The 17,914-nt window shown below is 40.6% G+C and overlaps 1 protein-coding gene across 14 annotated transcripts in view; it reads right to left on the bottom strand.

Annotated features, from left to right (window-relative positions):
- The window catches only part of ttn.1 (titin, tandem duplicate 1), a 155,829-nt gene that overhangs the window by 135,609 nt on the left and 2,306 nt on the right, over positions 1–17,914 (bottom strand). For 13 of the 14 annotated variants that reach the window (XM_028024207.1, XM_028024211.1, XM_028024213.1 and 10 more), the window contains exons 2-30: positions 16,412–16,515; positions 15,656–15,859; positions 14,623–14,910; positions 14,460–14,545; positions 14,132–14,307; positions 13,932–14,043; positions 12,146–12,397; positions 11,750–11,863; positions 10,507–10,755; positions 9,945–10,007; positions 9,602–9,860; positions 9,163–9,214; positions 8,872–9,075; positions 7,456–7,598; positions 7,217–7,332; positions 6,769–6,996; positions 6,413–6,651; positions 6,046–6,278; positions 5,794–5,958; positions 5,526–5,694; positions 3,599–5,295; positions 3,229–3,510; positions 2,779–3,045; positions 2,359–2,631; positions 2,008–2,271; positions 1,229–1,489; positions 888–1,148; positions 354–617; positions 18–278 (exon numbers count right to left, since the gene is read on the bottom strand). In XM_028024207.1, coding sequence (XP_027880008.1) covers positions 18–278; positions 354–617; positions 888–1,148; positions 1,229–1,489; positions 2,008–2,271; positions 2,359–2,631; positions 2,779–3,045; positions 3,229–3,510; positions 3,599–5,295; positions 5,526–5,694; positions 5,794–5,958; positions 6,046–6,278; positions 6,413–6,651; positions 6,769–6,996; positions 7,217–7,332; positions 7,456–7,598; positions 8,872–9,075; positions 9,163–9,214; positions 9,602–9,860; positions 9,945–10,007; positions 10,507–10,755; positions 11,750–11,863; positions 12,146–12,397; positions 13,932–14,043; positions 14,132–14,307; positions 14,460–14,545; positions 14,623–14,910; positions 15,656–15,859; positions 16,412–16,502 — 7,273 coding nt within the window. In that variant the 5' untranslated portion in view covers positions 16,503–16,515. The remainder of the gene's footprint in view (positions 1–17; positions 279–353; positions 618–887; positions 1,149–1,228; positions 1,490–2,007; positions 2,272–2,358; positions 2,632–2,778; positions 3,046–3,228; positions 3,511–3,598; positions 5,296–5,525; positions 5,695–5,793; positions 5,959–6,045; positions 6,279–6,412; positions 6,652–6,768; positions 6,997–7,216; positions 7,333–7,455; positions 7,599–8,871; positions 9,076–9,162; positions 9,215–9,601; positions 9,861–9,944; positions 10,008–10,506; positions 10,756–11,749; positions 11,864–12,145; positions 12,398–13,931; positions 14,044–14,131; positions 14,308–14,459; positions 14,546–14,622; positions 14,911–15,655; positions 15,860–16,411; positions 16,516–17,914) is intronic. The other variant, XM_028024215.1, reaches the window with a different exon arrangement.

Raw genomic sequence — 17,914 nt, 5'->3', positions numbered from 1 at the left:
ATTTTTTTAAGACTTACACTCAACAGTCAGATGAGCACTGCAGTGCAGGTGACCAATCACTGCAGTGTATTCTCCCTCTTTGCTGCTGTCCACATCCTGGATGACTAATTTGTGAGTCCTTTTCTCAGAAAGTATGGTGTAGTGCTCGTTTGACTTCAGCTCAGTGTTCTTGAACATCCATTTAACTGGGATGTTGTCTTCAGAGATGCCCACTTCAAACATAGCTGTTGCACCCAGCAGTGATGTCACATCCTTTGGCTTCTTCAGGATCTTAAGAGCTGGGAGAGAGTTCCCATTCATAAAAACACTTTAAAAAATCTGTTTTGTGAATCCCAACTTAGTGCTATACTTACTTTCAACATTAAGTCTGGCGTTTGCAGACAGCTTTCCAAGTTTGAAGGAGTAAACTGATTCGTCTTGTGTGGAGCAGTTGTTGATCTTCAGTGTGTGAACTGTGCCCTCTATACTGATCTCAAATTTATCACTGGACTGGATCTCAACACCATTCTTGATCCACTGTGCTCCCCTGACGTTCTCATGGGTCAGCTCAAGACTGAATACACCCTCCTGAGTCTCGACCACATTCAGGTTCTTCAGGGTCTTCCTGATTTTTACAGCTGCACAGGAAAATGTAATTATCATCTTAACAGCATTCAATCATGATGTTAATGAGATTCAGAAGTGTCTCATTCTAAAGTTATAGTTCATTATTTTAGAAGATATCCTGCATGGATCGATCAGCAGTAAGTATATGTTTCTATTAATCAGTTAACCAATATACAGAATTAATTTTATTTTTCAGCTCAGTTTGTAAATGATTTTTGAAATTTTAATTCATATTACAGTTTATTTTCTGAGTACATTTTATAAAAAAAAAACAGTCCTACCTTCAACTTTCAGACTGGCGGTGGTCTTGGAGGTGGCCACTTGATACGTGTACTCTCCGATATCCGTGGCTTTTGTGATAACAATGACAAGTCGTCTCACGGCACCATCCACCTCACTCAGCACATTCTCACTGAAATCGACGGGCTGTCCATCCTTCAGCCACTTTCCTTCAGCAGATGGGTTTGCGACTTGACACTCCAGCACAGCAGTCTGGGAGTCAGCTACAACCAGATCTCGCAAAGGTTTCTTGATGGCACCACCTGGTGACACAGGATGGTTACATCATCATTAAAGAGACTCACAGAGAGCATTCAGCTTGTTAAAGTCATATCCAGCATACCTGTCACAGTAAGTGAAGCTCTGCACGTCTTCTCACCAGCAGCGAACATGTACTCGCCCTCTTCATCCTTCATTGCGTTGATGACTGTCAGGGTGTGGTGCTTATTTTTGGTTTCCATCTTGTGGCTGCCGCTGGCTTTGAGTGGCTGGTTCTTGAAGGTCCAATAGGGGTCGATACCTGGGTGGGAAACCTCAACTTCGAAGGAGACATTCTCAGATTCAGAGCACTCCATGTCCTTCATTGGCTTCAGGATCTGCACAGCTGTTCAAGTAAAACACAAGTTATGCAATTCTCAAAATATCCTATAGATGGAGCAATGACAGGTATACTACCCTTTATTGAATTCAACTTAGCTTGATGTTCAGATCAAATCAAGTCTGTGAAGACTTATCTTCTGATCCTAACAATTTCTTTAGACTTAATGAAGAATGCTATGCCACATGTATATGCAATAAGATCCTGGGAATATTACACACATTTATTGTAAAGTCTAATGTAAGTTTAACATAAAAAATAAATAAATGCATATATATATAACAACAGCATGTTAAACATTTTCAATTAAAATGTTGATCATTTATTTTGATGAAATGATGAAGAGGTCATTGTGCATTGTTTACCACTTATCTTGACCTGGTAGCAAGCAAGTTTTTCTAACCACCATACAAACTATGTTTCTTTTGTTAAAATTATGAAAAAGTAAGGTTTTGAGCAGTAGGACATTTTGCCATTTGTTTATTAATAAGCACATGCTAGGAGAGTCACTGTGGGTAACTTACGCTCAACAGAGAGTTTGCAGCTGGTGTCCACTCGGCCAACAACTAGTTTGTAGCGACCCTCATCAGAAGCGTAGGTCCTGGTGAAAACCAAACGCTGCTTGGTTCCCTTTGCCACCATACAGACCCGGTCACTGGGCACCAACAAATTGTCATTGTGGTACCACTTGACAGAGCTAACATCCTGAGCAGAGATCTTGGCCTCCAGGACAGCTTTGGTGCCTTCAATGGTAGATGCATCCTTTAATGTCACAAGGATGCCAATACCTGCAACAAAGAGGCATTCCATTTCAAAAATGTTTATTTGGAGGCAGAATGTTGTTTTATTTAAGTATATGAGTTTGAGAGACCTACTCTGAATCAACAGCTTTGCAGTGGTTGTGATATCATGATCAGGAGCTACAAATGAATATGATCCAAAGTCATCCTTGATAGCATCTTCAATCAGGAGTTTGTGGACTTGTTTGTCAATAACGATGTGCACGCGGTCAGAAGATGTAATTGGTTGTCCATTCTTCTTCCAGCTGCCTTCAACATTTTCTTGTGAGAACTTGACCTCAAGCTGGGCAATATCACCCTCGCAAACAGTTAGGTCCGTCAAAGGCTGAACCAGGGTGACGGGACGCACTAAGACATGAAGACAAAAGTATTCAGAAAGGGAAGCCAAAAAAAACTCAAAAAGTTAAAAGTTACCTCCTAAAGTTAAAGACCAACTAAGTAGAAAAAAGTGATCAAAATATATGTCTCTAATTTACAATGTGAATAATGACTTACATTTCATCTTTAGTGAGGCAGTTGTTGTGAATTCACCCACTTTGAAAGTATATTTGCCCTGATCTTCCTTCTTGACATCTTTCACAGACAGACTGTGTCTTCCACGGCGGGAGATCATGACGTATTTACCACTGGGAGAGAGCAGCTTGTCCTCAAAGTACCAGGTGCCTTCAGCATCTTCACGAGTTACAACACATTCAAATTCTCCAGAGTATGTCTCAGGCACCTCGGTGTTCTCCAGCTGCTTCACCATCTCCAGAGGAGCTCCTGTTGATAGTATGATCAAATAAAGCTCTTAAGAAACTAATGTTTTGTTGAATATTCACCAAGTGCTATTTATTGTCAAATAGAAGCTAGTATATACAACAAGTCTTCAAATGAAATCTTTATTTCAATGAAATCATTAAAGTTTTTTAAGCTTTGACCATGATTTCATCATTATCAACAAACCTTCAACATTGAGCTTGGCGCTGGTTCTGATGTTCTCATCATCTACAACCACGCATGAATATTCTGCGTTATCCCTCATTTCAAGAATCAGCACAGACAGGAAGTGGACCTTTCTGTCAGAGTGCATCCTGTATTTGTCTCCTGAGAAGATCTGCATGTTATTCTTGAGCCATTTAACCTTAACAAAAGGCTCATTAGTTTCACACTCAAATGTAGCCATGGTATCCTTCTCTTTGGCATTGAGCTCCTCAAGCTTCTGTGTAAAAGTGATGACTTGTTTTGCTGCAAAAACATCACATCATGTTTGATTAGAAAACATGTTATTCAAGAGGAAACAAGTTATAGTTTGAAGTATTCACTGTTGTGGTACCTTGCACCAGCAGGAAAGCGTGGCTGGATGTCTCTCCAGCCTTGTTGGTTGCCTTAACCATGATGCTAGCTGAATCCTCGACTGACACGTTTCTGATCACAAGTTCACACACATGGTCTTCAGGCCAGAACCAGTTAATGCGGTCTGATTTTTCCAACTGAACACCATTCTTGAACCACTGGCACTCAGGATCTGGTCTACCAACAACTCTGACTCTGAATTTGACTTCATCTCCCAGTGCAACTGTCTGGCTGGTGATGCGCTCCAGGATCTTAGGAGCCTCCATGCTGGGTGAAAGCTTGATCCTTTCTGGTTGCAGAGGTTTTGCAGTGAGTTTGAGGCGCTCTTCCTCCTTCTTCTTCTCAGCCTCCTCCTTTTCCTTTGCATGGTGAAGAAGCTCCTCCTTTGTCTTTCGTAGCAGATCTTCATAAGAATCATCTCTCCTACGTGACTTGAGCTCAACAGCAGTGATGGACTCATAATAGCCTTCCTCTGTCCTGCGCTTAAATTTACTCCTCAGTTCCTCAGACTCTTCAACGGCTTTTTCGTGGACAATTCTCTGGGCTTTCTTAAGCTTGACCACCTCCTTCAGCTGAGTGTCCTCAGTGGGTTGCTCAGCCTTCACCACCTCAAATGGTACTCTTCCTGACTCAGCAGGAGCTTCACTTGCTTTACCCTCAGCAGCACGGCGCAGATGAGTTCTGAAGTCTTCCTTCTGTTGAATCTCCAACTTCACAACATATTCAGCTGAACCCAGGTTGTTATCTGCTATAACTTTTACCTCTCCTGAATCATAGGATTTGATATCTGTAATCTCCAGGTAGTAAATGCCATCGTAGCGAAGTCTGTATCTCTTGCTTTTGCGGATGAGTTGTCCGTTAAGGTACCAGTTAACCTTAGGAGCCGGGTAGCCGGTCACTCTGCAGCGGAATCTGGCTGTGTCACCTTCCATAACCCTGACAGGCTCAGGGAGAAGGACAATCTCAGGTTTCATTTTCTCTGTTTCTTCTTCAGCAGTTACTCCATAAGGTCCACCTTCATGAGCCTGTCGTTCCATTTCATCAATTCGTTGAACTCCCTTCCTGCCTTCAGGAAGCTGAGATTCCTCAACAAGGCCTTTCTCATCCTTGACGATCAGGGTAGCTGAGGTCTGGTCGACTCCAAACTTGTTGGTTGCTCTGCAGGTGATCACACCACTGTCTCTTGCATAAGCAACCTCATAGTCCAGGCTGCAGTAGCCAAACTCATTGACCATACGCAGCCTGTTGGCAGCAGCCAGAGGCTTGCCATCATGCAGCCACTCCACCACCATGGTGGGGTCTCCAATCGGAGTCAGCCTGCACTCAAAGTGGGCTGGACCAAAACGCTTCATTCGGACAGATGTGAGCTTCTTCTTAAACAATGGTTTCTGTTGCTTCTCCTTGTCATAAAGGTCGCCTTCCTCCCACTGCTCTTGACCATAACGCATGTGGAGAGGCTCCAGCTCTGGGGGGGTGATCTCTTTGGCTTTATAGGTTCCTTTGGGAATAATGAGCTTCCTCTCTGGTTCAGGCTCAACATATTCAACCTCAACATTGACTCTGCAGCGGGTGGTGTCTCTGCCAGCCTTGTTGATGGCTGTGGCGGTGTACCATGCACTGTCTGGTCCACCTGCTGAGGGGATTTGGAATTTGGCCTCTCCTTTGGTTCCTTCAATCCTAAAACAGCAAAGTTTCATATTAACAACTTCAGACACTTTGGATATTAACTACTAGAATGACTCTCTTAAAGAGGAGAAATCCTGCATTACAAGCAGATTAAACAGCTCTCTTAAATAGGATTAGCTTATTTTGATACAATGCTCTAAATACAAGAACATTCTAATACTACTGTGGATTTCCTGGAAACTCAGAGGAGATATTAGAGTTTATTTTAATATGAGACATACTTAATGTGTGGGTGCTTGTGTGGGGTGATGATGTCACTGTTTTTCAGCCAGACGATGTCAGGCAGTGGGTTTCCAATGGCTTTAACAGCCAGTTCAACCAGAGTGCCCTCTTTCACACTGATGTTCCTCAGTTTCTCAGTAAACTGGGGACGGACCAAGGTTTCCTTAGCTAAAAAAGATAGAAACATTATGTCAACATATGTCCCAAAGGATTGTCTTGCAGTAAACCTTAAGCAGCAGTGATGGAAACTGTACAGTGAAGTCTTACCATCAACTGTGAGAGTGACGGAGATGGATGAGCGCCCGGCTCTGTTCTGAGCCACCACTGTCCATTCTCCAGAGTCATGGGGCATGGCTGGGACAATGATCAGGGACTGAGTCCCATCCTCTTTAACCACAATCTTATGGGTGTGGTCACTAACAATTTGTTGTCCTGAAAAGGCCACATAATTGAAGCTGGATTGAGTAATTCTACATTTATCAACACCTTCAATGAAGATTCCTTTTATGTGTGTCTCACCATTGTGGAACCAATAGGTGTCAGGCATTGGTCGGCCAACAACCTTCAGGTCAAATCTGGCAGTTTGTCCCTCAGAGCATTTACATGCAGTAGGTTTCATGACAAATACAGGTTTGTAAAGTCTTTCCAGCTGTTGTTCGTCAGTCTCATCAAGCCGACGAGCGGGAGATCGTCCGGGTGAACGGCTAGGTGAGCGGCCAGGAGAACGGCTCAGAGAACGAGGTGATGTGGATCTGAGGAACATTCAAAATGTAATGAGCATTTAAATCATACACTTTGAAGAATTTGCTTTGACTCATATTTTACCAAAATGTAATGAGCATTTAAATCATACACTTTGAAGAATTTGCTTTGACTCATATTTTACCTGATCCTCTGCATTGCAGGTTGTGGTGTGTATCTCTGAGGAGCGGCTGCAGATGACTCCACATATAGCTTCCCTGAGCAGACAGCATTTCCTTTCATGTTGGTGGCGAAGGCAGTGTACACGCCTTCATCTTCTGGTCGCACCATAGATAGGCGGAGGCTGGCTCGTCCATCCTGGAGAACCTCCATCTGGTAGTGGTCACCGGGCCTGATGCGCTGGCCGTTTTTGAACCAAGCAATCTGCCACAAAGTCAAGGCGTCAGTGAATCCTGTTTGACTGTCTCCGTCATGTCTGTTGCAGGTGATTTGTTTAATAGAAGTAACCAAAGTAGAACCTTTTATTTAAAGATTTCTCACCTTGGGGAGCGGCATTCCAGACATCTTGCAGTGGAAGGTGACGCTCATTCCCTCCATGATTCTGTAGTTTTTGACCGGAGTGTCGAAGGCTGGCTGCACCGCCTCAGTGGCAGTGGCGGTCACCATCAACTCTCCGTCCTCAGTTACAATCTCTCTGTAGGTGATCTTCATGATGGTGAGCTCGATCTCCTGAATGATTCTCAGCTCCATGGCAGACAAATGGAATTCCTGCAGGTTTCATGAAAAATATTAGATCTTTATAAGTTAAGTGAAAAAATTATCAGTGGCTTAATTTTTCTGCTTTGATAAATGCATAAAGAGTTACTAAGGTTGCTTAAAACACAGATTTCTACTGCATTAGAGAAAGAACCTTATAATGTATGTAAAGATTCTAACAAAGATGAATTGCCAAACTGCCAAAAGCTGCTATGATAAATGTTTCTTGTACCTGTCCGGAGATAACGGTGGTCATTGTATCCACTGTGATGGGGGGAATGTCTCCAGGTTTGGGCTCCTGCACTGGAGCTGTCACTTCCTGTTTCTTCATGTACACTTCATATTCCTCTGTAAACAAAACATTTGTTCTGTCTGTGATATAGTCAGTGTGATCCGCAATTCACATTTAAACCCAGTTTCCTTTTCATTTGTCTCTTGTTCTTACTGTTTAGGTGCTGTTTGTGGACATACCTTCCTCCAGAAGACTGATGGACGCTGAGACTTCGCCAAGTTGATTCTTGGCAAAGACAGAATATTCTCCTGCATCGTCTGCAAAGGTCATCGAGATCTCCAATCTACACTCTCCGGTCTCTTTCTTGTAGGCAACTTTATACCTGATGAACACAGACAGTGAGCTATATAATATTCCTCATACTTAGGCTGATTATTCTAGTATTCGAGTTATTTGAAGACTATTAGAAGACATGGGAATGCAAATATAAAATAAAACTAAATAATAATAACTGAGTTACTAAAGTAGTGAAAGATTGCCCAGATTGATATGATGATGCCAAAATTAGATAAATGATTCATCAGCTGATGAAAGGACCTTTGATGACTTTTCTTAATCACTAAATTGTTGCATGGCTCCTTCTTAGTGGGGCATGTTATCAGAGAGAGAATGTGTTTAACCGTTTTTATTTTAGATTTGAGGTAACTCATATTTAACTTTATAAATGAGAATAAAATTTCAGTGGCTACAACAGAACATACAAAATTTTGTCATTTTATTTTATGTTTTAGTGTATTTTGAAAGTGAGGTATTGCAATAGTTATAAATAAACATTTTAAAGCTGCAGTTAAAGATTACTGTAAACGCATTACTGTAGTTTGGTGTTTTTTAAGAGTTATTACTTTTTTTCAATATTTGAGAAAGCTGGGCTAGGTCTTTTATTTTTGGTACAGGTTGATCAATAACTTAAAAGATGTGGCAGTGGTTGAATTACATCTTTAAAAAGTGGAAACACTATCAGTTCCTACCTTTTCCTTTTATATAAACTGAAGCATATAGATTATGTCCTTAGTCATTTTTTTCCTGTAAACTAAAAGGAGGTTTTCATGTTTTGTTTTGAAACAGAAAAATACAGAAATTTTCAGTAATATGCTGGTGGATCAGTTTGAGCTTGGCATTAAAGAGCTTTGTCATTAGACTCATGGTAGTTAGCATGTTAGCAGTTTAGTCAAGTTATGCACAAAGGATTGACAAGTTTTATAGATAAACATCGTTGGCATCTATGAAATTATGTTTGCTTTTAGCCAAACACATTAAGTCTCTTCCTGCTTTACAAGAGGATCTGGACATCCTGAGCATTTAGTGTGAACATGACAAAAGGAGTGTAGCGAACAGGGTGTTACTGTTTAAATGGGTTTAAGCTTGATGCAGAATAAAAGTAGTAGCAGCATATATATATGATCATATGACACTGTTAAACAGTATTAGATTGTACAAAGTTATTGTGAATGTATAATTTAATTTTAAAATCCAAAGTATACTTTGGGTGATCAGATGCAGCTTGGTGGTTTTAGGAAATCAACTGGATCTAAGCAGGCCAGATACATAACATTTGCTTAAGAAGAGAAAGGATTTCCTCCCAGAGGTTTCAGTACCTGTATCCGGTGGTGAGCGGCACGCCACTCTTCTTCCAGACAATGTGAGGCTTGGGGTTTCCGCCCACCTGACACTGAAACACAACGCTTCCTCCTTCCACCAGCTTCTGAACAACGGGTGTCTTAATGAAGAAGGGAGCAGCAGCAGGGGAATCCGGCTCAACCGCACTCACTTCGGTCTCGTCTTTAGCTTCTACTGTAACTCTGATTTAAAACAAGGAACAACTTTAGTAGAAAAAAAAAATAAATACTGGTTTATTTTTCAAACTTTATAAAATAGTCTTGACTTACTGAGTAACTTCGGTGGAAACCACCTCCTGCTTGCACTCGATGTCCTCAGACACTGTGGGAAAAATAAAGTTCTTTCAACCAAGAAATTTTTTTCTGATAGGATATGAGACAAGCGTCTCTCTAACAGCTTATTAATTTAGAAAATAACTTTTTGTTTTAATTTACATTTTTCTTAAGAATTGGTAAGCTTAAACGTATTTATAGCCTTTTCAATAATCAATAAACAATATGTCACTACAGCACTCAAACCATTCAGCTTCTTGCAGGTTTCTACTGGTATTCTGACAAGCTTGGAGGATCTGCTTGAATAACCCCAATCTTTAGCTGCCAACACAAATTCTCAATCAGATTCAAGTTGGGACAGACTGGGCTCAACTTGACTACTCCGAACGTTAGTATTAGTACCAGTAAGACCAGTAGTTTCATAGACTGCACTGACCCTGGACGAGCAGGTAGCAGGAGGTGCTGATGGTTCCGGCCTCGTTGGTGGCGGTGCAAGTGAAGCGACCGCTGTCTTCAGCGAAAGCCTCACGTATCACCAGCCGAGCAAATCCGCTCGTGTAACTGATCTGGAAATCAATGGAGCTCTCGATCTTGTAGTCCTCCCTGAACCACATTATGACGGGGGCCGGCTGACTGCTGATCTGACACTCCAGAGTCACCGACTCACCCTCTGTCACGTTTGTGTTTTTCAAGCCCTGCGTCGACATATTATGTTTAGAAAATAACCATTTTAGTGGAAAGTTGATAATGTGGTCAACAATCTCAACTGGGCCACTTACAGAGACCAAAGTGGGTGGGACAACAGCGCCACCTGCAGACGGTACAGCTGCTGCCTCTGGCACCTGTCACAGAGACAATTCTATTAGACTAATGTGACATTGAAATCCATTTCTAAAACAACAGTGCAACACACAGGACTTTAAATGTGATGTTCACCCCCAAGAGGTGATGAAGAAGAGGCGACAACACAGAAAAATGAAGAAGGTGCTGGATGGGCTCAAGAGGTGAGGATGAGGTTGTCAATAGTGCAGAGAAGGAAGCTTGTTAAAGTTTTCATTAGAAGAACATTTATTGTTGGATTTTTCACAGAAATCAAGAAAACCAGACCTCTACCTAACAGGAGGGCAGTCCCTAAACATAAGATGAAAACAAAACCCATAGCTTTGAGGTCTTTGTCTCATGAGAGATGAAAGATTGTAGTAACTCAAAGTTTTGTGGGAAATCCTTCCTTTAAAGCTGGTGTGTGGTATCAAACTGCAGGTTTCAGAACCATCTGTTTCTTGCTACACATCAGGTTTTCTTGTTCTGCTCAGATCCATCTCACCAAGCTACAGAACAAACCTTGGCTCTCCAGTCCTCATAAACTCTGTCCATCCCCACCATGTACGCGACCCCCGTCTGTATCTGGGTGCCAGAGCGATATGACTCAATGGATTCTTTGAACGGCGGTGGGATGGACTCCAGCATCTCACTGGTCCTAACAACTTTAAGAGACGGACTGGGAGACTTGACCGGTTTGATGATCTTTCTAGAAGAAGATGAGGATAACTCTTTCTGCAGAGTGGCGATAGCTGAGCCGGCGATGGACACCTGACCAATCCAGAGAGGAGGAAAGGCCACACCATCATCAGAACAACGAAAGACTGGACTAGACTTTATTGTCATTCACATTTTACACTATAAAGTGCAAAAAGGAGTGAAGTTCCAATGCAATGAATGAATGAAATGTGCTGGATTTATATCTAAGGTGCACACAGCACACAAAGGATCTATGGGCCGTTAGTTTTATTAGAACTATAACAGGGTCAAATGAGAGGAATTTTAGATGAAGCAGGATTAATTATGGGTAGAAAACGAAATTTGTTTTCGGATTAATAAATTAAGTCAGGAGCGTAATAAAAAAAGGGAAGGTTAAAGAGGGCTTCATTTGTTAAAGATGTTCAAACACCTCTAGAATCGCTTTATAAAACAGGTTTGCATCTCAGGCAAGCAGTAATAACCAAACTCCTGTCGACTAACACAATACAAACACTGATAAGAGTTAGAGTGTTTGGTTTATTTTAGATCATTTGAGAAATATTTTACATTTACCATATAGCAATGGTGTCAGGTAAATAAGAGTTAGGATGTCAAAGAGTAAAGCTTAACTAATGGGTCTAACCTGATACAAAGTAGTCAAATATATATATATATATATATATATATATATATATATATATTTAACTCAGTTAGACACCAGGAAAATCAGAGGTAGAAATTTCTTATCATCTTATCAGTGTGGAACTCTAAACATGAGACACTAAGTGGCATCTGCAGCTATCTATGATCACACCTGTTCATGAAGCATGTGTGATTGTAGATATTGTTTTTGAAAGAATCAAATCTTTAGAGGCTGGCAGATGCTGCAAAGCTTGCAGCAAACATTTTGCCATAAAGCCAGAGAACAACTGAAACCTGAAGTTAGAGAGTCAACTACCTATCAGTTGTAACTCACACCAAAGCATTGGTCATTATTTCACTTTTTTAAGTTTCTCATTTTTACTCTGGCTATGTCCTACTGCTTGCCTGATTCTGCCTCTCTTACCTCCCCAACAGACTCTGGTTTGGGGACAGAAACTTTAGAAACCATGAATTGTGGAACTGGAGATGGAGTGAGACCAGTTTCCACTCTGGAGGAGATTTCTGTTCCTCTCTGAATCTGTGGTGATCAACACAGGAGCGTTAACATGTCAAGTAGACGCTCAGAGCTGCTCAGTAAGATAGTAGGTGAAAAATAGCAAATTTAAAGTAATTTAATAATAATCATTCTTTAAAAAATTAAAACTTAAACTATATTTAGTTTTAAGCACAAAAATTAATATAACTGTTAGAACTAACAAAAAGTTTTGCTAGTGGAAATTTAACCTCGCTGACAAAGTAAAATGATTTATTTTTGTCAAATTAGGGTCTTGTTCTTTTCTTTACATGTAGTGCTTCTAACCTGAGACTGCAGGTCAGATGTGAACTCCTGAGCAGCAGTGAGCATTTGACCAGCCTGCATTCTCGTTGACATCCAGCCAATTTGATACTGTTGATCGGCAGACATAGCAACTGTCTGCTGCCTCATTTCTGCTTCTACAGTCTCCACTTCTTCAGCTCGACCGCCTTCGACATGCACGGGTTGGCGAATACGAGCCAGGTCAACGGCGGCCACTACTTTGGCTACCGCCCCAGCTTTTGTCCCTCCCTCAGCCTGGAGATAGAACCAGCAGCACAAAGAACTCAGAACAAGACAACACACAGAAAGTAGGTCTGATGAAAAAGAGAAGAAAAATATTAAGTCTGAAATTTATTCAGACTTTCTGAGTAGCATCAAGCAACAAGATGTTATTGCATTTTAGTGTTAGTCAAGTGAACCAGCGGACGTAGAATAAAGCTAGTAATTTTACTAACCACATTATTCCAATTATTACACATTATTGTATGATGCATTTCATACAATTTTGTTAAAAACATGGAGGAACATAAACGTTTACTTCTTAAAAGGGATAATATTGTCATGCCAGCTTCTTCACCTTAAAAATATTGGTAAAATGACCAGAAATGACCTGCAGTTGGTACATGATGGAAAATAATGTACAGATTGCAGGAATAATCCATCTTTCACATGTATCATATTAAGCCACAGATTAAGCTTCTTCTGTTTGAAAATGCAGCCGCAAGCAACACAACTACTGGGAACATGTGGATATGTTAGAGTTTTGGAAGGACCAGAGGTGTCTGACTAAAGTAACACACCAAAAAAAACTAATTTAGCTAAATTCCTCACCAGATACTCAAAAAACCTTATTACATACCAAAACAAACTGCTTTGTTTCAATTGCTGTTATCAACTAAATTTGCTAGCATAGTCAAACATCCAGCAGCACAGCCATGAATACGGTGGATAGCTTAGTACTGAGCCATGTTTTCTTAGAGAGACTACTGCTAAAGGGATGTAGACAATAAAAATTAAAAACTGAGTTTCAGACTATTTTTGACTCCAAAATTTGGTTCTCAAATGCCAGCCCTAAGAGGATGATTCTAGTAACTCTGATGATCTCCAGTGATGGGATAGTTGTCCACATGAAAAGGTTGAAGAAAATGTGGCACAATTCAGCACAATTCAAGTTTTACAAATCAAAATGACACAGAGGACACAAAAAAATGACAGGGACAAAATTTCTTCTTCTATAAGAAGAACCAACATTCTTCTGTCAGGATTTTAAAAATATTTATCCATTGGATTTAAAAATAAGAAAGGAGAAGCCAGTTGGAAGAACAGGAAAATGCCCTAGTCTTTGATAAGTTTGATTCAAAAAAACAAAAGGTACAGAGTTTTTCTGTAAATGTGAGCGTAAACTTCAAACTGAGATCAGGAACATCTGTAAAGAAGAGATTCTTGGGTTAGGATATTATCTGGATTGAAACCACAGCTTTGACCATGATCCAAGTCTAAGAAAGTTTCCAGGGGAATGAAATGTTGTTAGCAGACACACAGAAAGACAAATATACCAACCAAGCAACCTCCATCGTGGAGATACAAACAGAACTGGACAGTGCATGCTTCATGACTATGCTCGGATATGACCAACTCCAAACAGCAAGAGAGGAATTCTGGTAAAAAAAGGTTTCAGATTCTTAGCATCTGGTGTTAGCATGAGCTGATATTATCCTTTTTTCTTAAGTCTCTAAAGCAGCTAAGCCAAAGGGTAGAAACAACCCTCCTCCAAACACACAATCCTCACCTCTTTGGAGTCTGTGACTGGTTTCATGCCATCATCTCCCCTCTTCCATGGTGGGGGGACTTCAGCCGTGGGGGCAGGCTGCTTCCTTGTGGTGACGGGAGACTTTACCGGCCTGGTGGGGAACAGTGACGAGGTTCACTCATTCAGCTTGTAGGTAATGTAGCTACTTCAAGTCAGCATAAATAACGTGATGCTCCTACCTGACAGTTGTGGGCGTGGGTGCCTTCACGTGTCTGACAGGTGACGGTGACTGTTGGCGCCCCCCGGTCACCTTGGGGACCAGCGAGGGCTGGGTGGGAGACTTTGACGAAGGTTTGGGTGGAACTCTGGGTGGAGTCTTGTGACCAAGTGTCTGAGTCAGTTCGAACTCCATTTTCTGAGGAAACATGCAATAAGATCAAATTAACACACAATAAGCGACAATCTAATATGACTAAGATCAAAATGGTTTTGCAATGAGTAGAAAAAGTGAGGTAAAGCCAGACCCCTAACGGGAGTTCTGATCAGATCAGACATGATTTGTCATACCTTTTCCACTCTTGTGATTCTGGTCTGTGAAATCTGAGCGGTTGAAATCACTGTCTTGGTTTTCTTTGCTGGAACTGGTTCTTCTCCTGAACACAAACGTTCTGTTCAGTTTCTGATAATGTCAACTCAGCAGGTAGAAACTACAGAAGCTGACAGAGTTCACCTTGAACCAGCAGCTCGCAGGTGGACGTGGCCCGTCCACTGCTGTTGGTGGCTGTTGCAGAATACATCCCAGAGTCCTCTGGGAAGGCCTCTGCAATCAGCAGACTGTACAGGTCTCCGTCCTGCAGGATCCGAAAGTCGGCAGAGCTCTGGATCTCGGCTCCCTCCCTGTAGAACTTGACTACAGGCGTGGGGATGCCAGTGACTCTGACGTTCAGCCTCACCTGGCTGCCCTGCCTCACTGTGGAGGTCTGCAGCCTCTGAAGGAAGGTGGGAGGCGCCGTCTCCGCTGCAGCGGGAAAAACATGGAGGAACATAAACCAATAAACTCCAACACCTCAGTGTGGCTTTAAGATTTAATCTCCAAGATTTAACTTGTATCATCAGTCGAAGTTATTTTAGCTTGCCCACACCGAGATATCACTCAATTATTTTTACTAAATGTAACAAAATTTACGGTGACAATTTATTTGACGGGTTGTGAATAAGACTGTCATGACACCGTCATGAACATGACATAACACCTGCCATTAAAATGAGTAAGTCTTTATGAATATTTATGACTGTTGTCATAAAGAGTCATTCGGTAAATCATGACACTTTTAATATAAAGTTGACATTATTCAAAATGTCTTCGTTATGACAACTTGACGTTAACCAAGAAATCATGATCTGACATAGATTTGTTATAAAAGTATTACTGATTAAACTTTAGCTTTAATAACATAAAGCTACATCATTTTTAAAGTCCAAACTCCAAAGAATGTAACAGTGAGCTCATATTTTTAAAGTTAAAACTAACTAGCAAAATGCAAAAACATATAGCAAAGTAGAAACATATGATTACCACTAACGTGTAATGAATTAATCAGAAAACAGTTTCAGAGCCTTTAGCAGCAGAAGGCACACAACACCATTCCAACATCAAACTGACTGACTTTCTAAACAACACAGCCAGAGAGAGATTTAAAGAAGAGCAGCAAAACCAAATCAGGTGGATCAGCAGGGCTTTCCACCCACTGATGGTGTCTCACCTGTAACCAGGAGCTCGGCGGTGCTCGTGGCTTGTCCAGCGCCGTTGGTGGCTCTGACAGAAAAGCGTCCGCTGTGTGCGGCGGTCACAGCGGAGATCCTCAGAACAGCGCGGCCATCGCTGAACGAGATCTGGACGCCGGGCAGAGCTGCGGCGGAAAGAACCTGGCCATCACGGAACCAGCTCACCTCAGGAACTGGAAAACCTGCAGAAGAAAAAGGTCAGGGGTCAGAGGAGCAGGAACTACATGCTGCAGAACCTCAGCTGCAAAACACACAAGAGCTTCACTGTACGAATGTCAATCTATGTTGTTTATGAATAACAATAAAGCTTTTATAATTTAACACTAATATGGTTTCATTGATACAAAAACATGGAACTTATTTAATATTTTGTACAAATAAAACAGTATTCAAAATGAAAGACGAGTATAGTCTTTATTTCTCTATTAATCAGATGCTAAACTTTTATTTCTCTGAAATTTCAAGTTTCAAAAGTGAAAAGTCTACAATTCTCAATTTTTTTTAAACTGACAGTCATATTTTGGTATGACTGTAAACTTTTATTATCCTGCAAACTTTGCTTGATTAGCTACATGCTGCAGTGTGTGTGTAGCAAAAATAAGCACAAAGTTTCACATTTTAATTTTCTGAGTTTATCACTCTGTGAACTTTTATTATCCTGCAAACTTTACTTGTGACTCTCGGATTTTGCAGAATTGTGCCCACCATGATGCTGACATCGGATGTTTTCTTACCACTAACTTGAGCCTCGAACGAAGCGGCACTACCCTCCAGTGCCACGACGTTCTGCAGCGGCTGTGTAAACGTTGGCGCTTGTGTTGACATGGTGGTCGGCACCCTGAAACAGAGACGAAGTGATTGAACCTTAGATTTTCTGCAGCAGACAGAACACATCCCGCCACCGAAGTATCTGCATGAGCAGGGATTCATTTGGTGCAAACCATCCACGAGAAAACAGGAAATGCTGCCACTTTAGACACATCAAGTTATCTCTCCACCAGCAGGTGGCGCCAGTTCTCCATGAAACCTTTGCAAAGAAAATTCTACTAAGAACCTTATTTTCTATTAAAATCTACAAAATGCAAAAGAAAGTCAAATGTTTGTGATTAATTTTTAAAACGAGAAGGTTCACAAAGAGCTGGTTGATGCAGACTCTTCAAACTGCTGTAAAATGTCTACTGCACAAAATATATTTTTTTCATGCAGTTTGGTTTTTGTTTCATTTTCTTTCATTGGAATACTGCAGAGCATGTCTCCTCACCTCCATCTCTTTCTAAACATTTCTTTTGTCATTTACTCTTACTTACTATTTAGCTGCATGCTGCAGTGTTTATGGAGCAAAAATAAGCACAAAGTTTCACATTTTCACTCACTGCTTTTTTCACAAAATACACTTGATGGTTAACTTTACAAACATTTTCCAAATCCACGAAATATCCACCATATAAAACAGCAGATCTAATTACAGTAAAGCCAAGCATCAGTTCAGTTTTGCTTGCACCATTTCTGTTTTCTCACTGTTGTTTTAAAGAGCTTCCACAAGACCTAGACCTTATTAGCTGATACTCAACATTTTTTTTATCTCTACAATTTTTATGATATTTATTCTTTGAAATTCAACATTATTTTTTTTTGTTTTTGTTGTTTTTGACATCTTTTAAGATTTAATACAATCTTCAAAAGCTGTGAATGTATTTCTCAGGCAGGTGTAAATAAATCAGAACAAAAGATTTTTTTTCATAAGAAATGAGAGAAGCAACTTTCAAAAATAATAATAAATTTTATTTAGAAAGAAAAAATGTCCTGCTCAAACATAAATGTAACCATTTGATGCTCTCTGCCAGATTATAGCATAAACTAACACACATCTGCAGTACCACAATCAGAAATGTAAAACTTTTTATCCTTTTTGGAGAAAAAATGTGTTTTCATCTGCATTTTGATAATAATTGACATGTAAGAAATTAGTTGTACTGTTGTCAGTAATCAATGGAAACATATTTATTGAAATTATAACAACAACTTTTGTTATAACTGCTGACCAGGTTTTTCCATGTTTCCACTTGATTTCTGAGTAGGATCTTTTGCATTAGAGATCCGATTCTTTGAGGTTGGAAGGTCTACTTGCCATCACCCTAATCTTTAACTCCCTACACAGATTCTGAATCAGATTCTTGTTGGGACTGTTCCTGGACCAATCCAAAACATCAGTATTATTTCCAGTCAAAAGAAACACG

The sequence above is a fragment of the Xiphophorus couchianus genome, chromosome 7 (assembly GCF_001444195.1).
Source record: "Xiphophorus couchianus chromosome 7, X_couchianus-1.0, whole genome shotgun sequence".
Classification (NCBI taxonomy): domain Eukaryota; kingdom Metazoa; phylum Chordata; class Actinopteri; order Cyprinodontiformes; family Poeciliidae; genus Xiphophorus; species Xiphophorus couchianus.
The sequence above is the reverse complement of the archived record's forward strand: the minus strand, read 5'-3'. Positions and strand labels throughout refer to the sequence as shown.